The 2,939-nt window shown below is 37.5% G+C and overlaps 1 protein-coding gene across 1 annotated transcript; it reads right to left on the reverse strand.

Moving 5' to 3' along the window:
- Positions 1-2,248: 2,248 nt before the first annotated feature.
- LOC130507641 (uncharacterized) lies at positions 2,249-2,824 on the reverse strand. Its single transcript, XM_057002331.1, has one exon. The coding sequence runs from the start codon at positions 2,822-2,824 to the stop codon at positions 2,249-2,251; it is 576 nt and encodes a 191-aa protein (XP_056858311.1).
- Between the last annotated feature and the right edge of the window lie 115 nt (positions 2,825-2,939).

Raw genomic sequence — 2,939 nt, forward strand, 5'->3', positions numbered from 1 at the left:
TTCACGTGTATCAACTGCCGCTCCATATTTTTGTGGTATTTCAATACGAGCAGGAGTATTCGCAGCTGGTATGTGTGATTTAGTTACCATTTTGGTATCGGCAAATGCATCAGGTAATTGATTTGCTATATTTTGTAACTGCATGATACGTCGAACTTCTAGTTCTGACTGTTTCGTAGGAGGATCAAGGTGTAATAAAGATGGCACATTCCATTTGATTTCCTTTCCTACTTGATTATTGTCTCCCCCTAGAGTTGGGAACTCTTTCTCATTGAAATGACAATCGGCAAATCGTGCCGTAAACACATCACCAGTTTGTGGTTCTAGGTATCTTATTATTGATGGAGAATCATAACCAATATATATTCCTAACCGTCTTTGCGGTCCCATCTTTGTACGTTGCGGTGGTGCTATTGGAATATAAACCGCACAACCAAAGACTTTTAGATGAGAAATATTTGGTTCTCTACCAAATGCTAATTGTAATGGGGAATATCTATGGTACGCACTGGGTCTTATCCGAATGAGTGCTTCTGCATGCAAAATGGCATGTCCCCATACGGAGGTTGGAAGTTTTGATCTCATGATCAATGGCCTTGCAATCAATTGCAATCGTTTAATTAATGATTCTGCCAAACCGTTTCGGGTATGAACATGAGCAACTGAGTGTTCTACTTCAATCCCTGATACCATACAGTAATTATTAAATGCTTGGGATGTGAATTCACCAGCATTATCTAATCTAACTCTTTTAATTGGATGATCAGAGAACTGAGCTCTTAATTTGATTATTTGAGTTAGAAATCTCGCAAATGCCATATTTCGAGATGATAATAGGCAAACATGTGACCATCTACTTGACGCATCGATTAATACCATAAAGTAGTAGAATGGTCCACATGGCGGATGTATAGGTCCACAAATGTCACCTTGGATTCTTTCCAAGAACTTTGGTGATTCTTTATCGATTTTGGTTGGTGATGGTCTTATGATTAATTTCCCAAGAGCACATGCAACACATGTCATTTTATTACTCTGATATAGATCTTGGGTCTTCATTGAATGGCCATGTGAACTTTCAATGATTTTTCGCATCATTGTAGTGCCTGGGTGACCAAGACGGTCATGCCATAATGTAACATCTTCTGGATTTCTTTTGACCACAAGGTTTGATTCTATCGCATTAATATAAGTCTGATGTAATCCAGAAGGAAGTTTTGGAAACTTTTCCAGTACAAGATTTTTGCCTGACTTTTCAGAAGTTATATACATATACTTCTTTCCATTCTCAGTTGCAGACTGAGTTTCATATCCTTGAAGGTATATATCCTTGAAACTCAGCAAATTTCTCTTTGAATTTGGAGAATATAAAGCATTTTTTATGGAAAACTTTGTTCCATTAGGTAACATAAAGTTTGCTTTGCCAATTCCTTCAATCAAATCCGTAGGACCTGATATTGTGTTTACAGTCATTTTTGCTGACTTTAAGTTAGAGAAATATCTCTTATCTTTCAGTATAGTATGTGTTGTACCACTATCTGGAATGCAAACTTCTCTACCAATTTGCTTAGTTGTTGTTCCATTATCCATTTCTGTAACACACAATTAATATTAATAAAGAAAATAAAATTTCATAAGTAAACATTATATAATTATACATTGATTATAAGCACACACTCACTTATACATTAAACTATAATTATACATTAGTTGTTTCGAAAAACAATTTTATTCTAGAACTGAAAATACATAATAGTAATAATAATTTATGGCATCACTGGCATTATTGGGCTTGATTACTATAAGCATTTTAATTATCTTGATGAGTGGCCTCGTCGACATCGTCCATAAAGTCAGAAGACTCAAGGTATGTAGATGTTGTACCCTCAAAGTGCTCATTAAGATTAACTTCCTTTGCTTTGCCTCTGATGGTTTCTTGGTACAACTTACATAGATGCTGAGGAGTTCGGCATACTTGAGACCAATGCCCCTTCGATCCACATCTGTAACAGACGTTCTCGTTTTTACGAGTAGGGTTTTCTTGGGCTTCATTCCCTTTTCCACGATCGGATCGATTCCACGTGTTGGATCCCCTTCCTTTTGGGTTGTAACTCCTTTCATTACCACGATTAAATCGATGGCCACGACCACGACCGTAACCACGACCACGACCACGACCACGATAGGAAACATTTCCTCTTTCCGGATTTTTTACATCCGTTGCATTCACCTCAGGAAATGCTTTGGTTCATGTGGGTCGGATATTGTGGTTTTTGATAAGGAGTTCATTATTTTTCTCCGCTATCATGAGCGCTACAGCGAGTTCAGAGAACCTCGTGTATCCACGGTTTCTGTATTGTTCTTGTAGAACATAATGGTTTTTGTGGAACGTTTGGTAAGTTTTCTCAAGCATTTCTGCTTCCGTCACGGGCTTACCGCAATATTCTAATTGCGCCGCTATCCTTAATATAGCGGAATTGTACGTTTCCACCTTTTCAAAATCTTGAAACCGCAGGTTCGCCCATTCATCGAGTGCATGGGGAAGAGTTATTTTCTTCTGGTTATCAAACCTCTCCTTTAGGGCTTTCCAAAGATCTAGAGGATCTTTTATCCTTGCATAGTCATGCGTAAGGTTTTCATCTAGGTGCTTTCTCAGAAATATTACGGCCTTAGCCTTTTCATGAGATGCCGTTTTGTTTCCTTCTTTTATTGTGTCGAGTATTTTCTCTGAATCTAGATGAAGCTCCATATTAGTTATCCACGCCGTGTAATTTGCCCCAGTTATTTCTAAGGCCGGAAACTGAAGTTTCTCGATATTTGCCATTTCGAATTGCAGAGTGATCGTGCTGATAACGTGTTATAAAATAAGTTATAATTTTATAGTATCGAGAATTTTAAATAAGAGTGAAATTTTATACCCGCAGAAGAGAGATAATACT

This window comes from Raphanus sativus, unplaced genomic scaffold, assembly GCF_000801105.2.
Source record: "Raphanus sativus cultivar WK10039 unplaced genomic scaffold, ASM80110v3 Scaffold5037, whole genome shotgun sequence".
In the NCBI taxonomy this organism is placed as follows: Eukaryota; Viridiplantae; Streptophyta; class Magnoliopsida; order Brassicales; family Brassicaceae; genus Raphanus; species Raphanus sativus.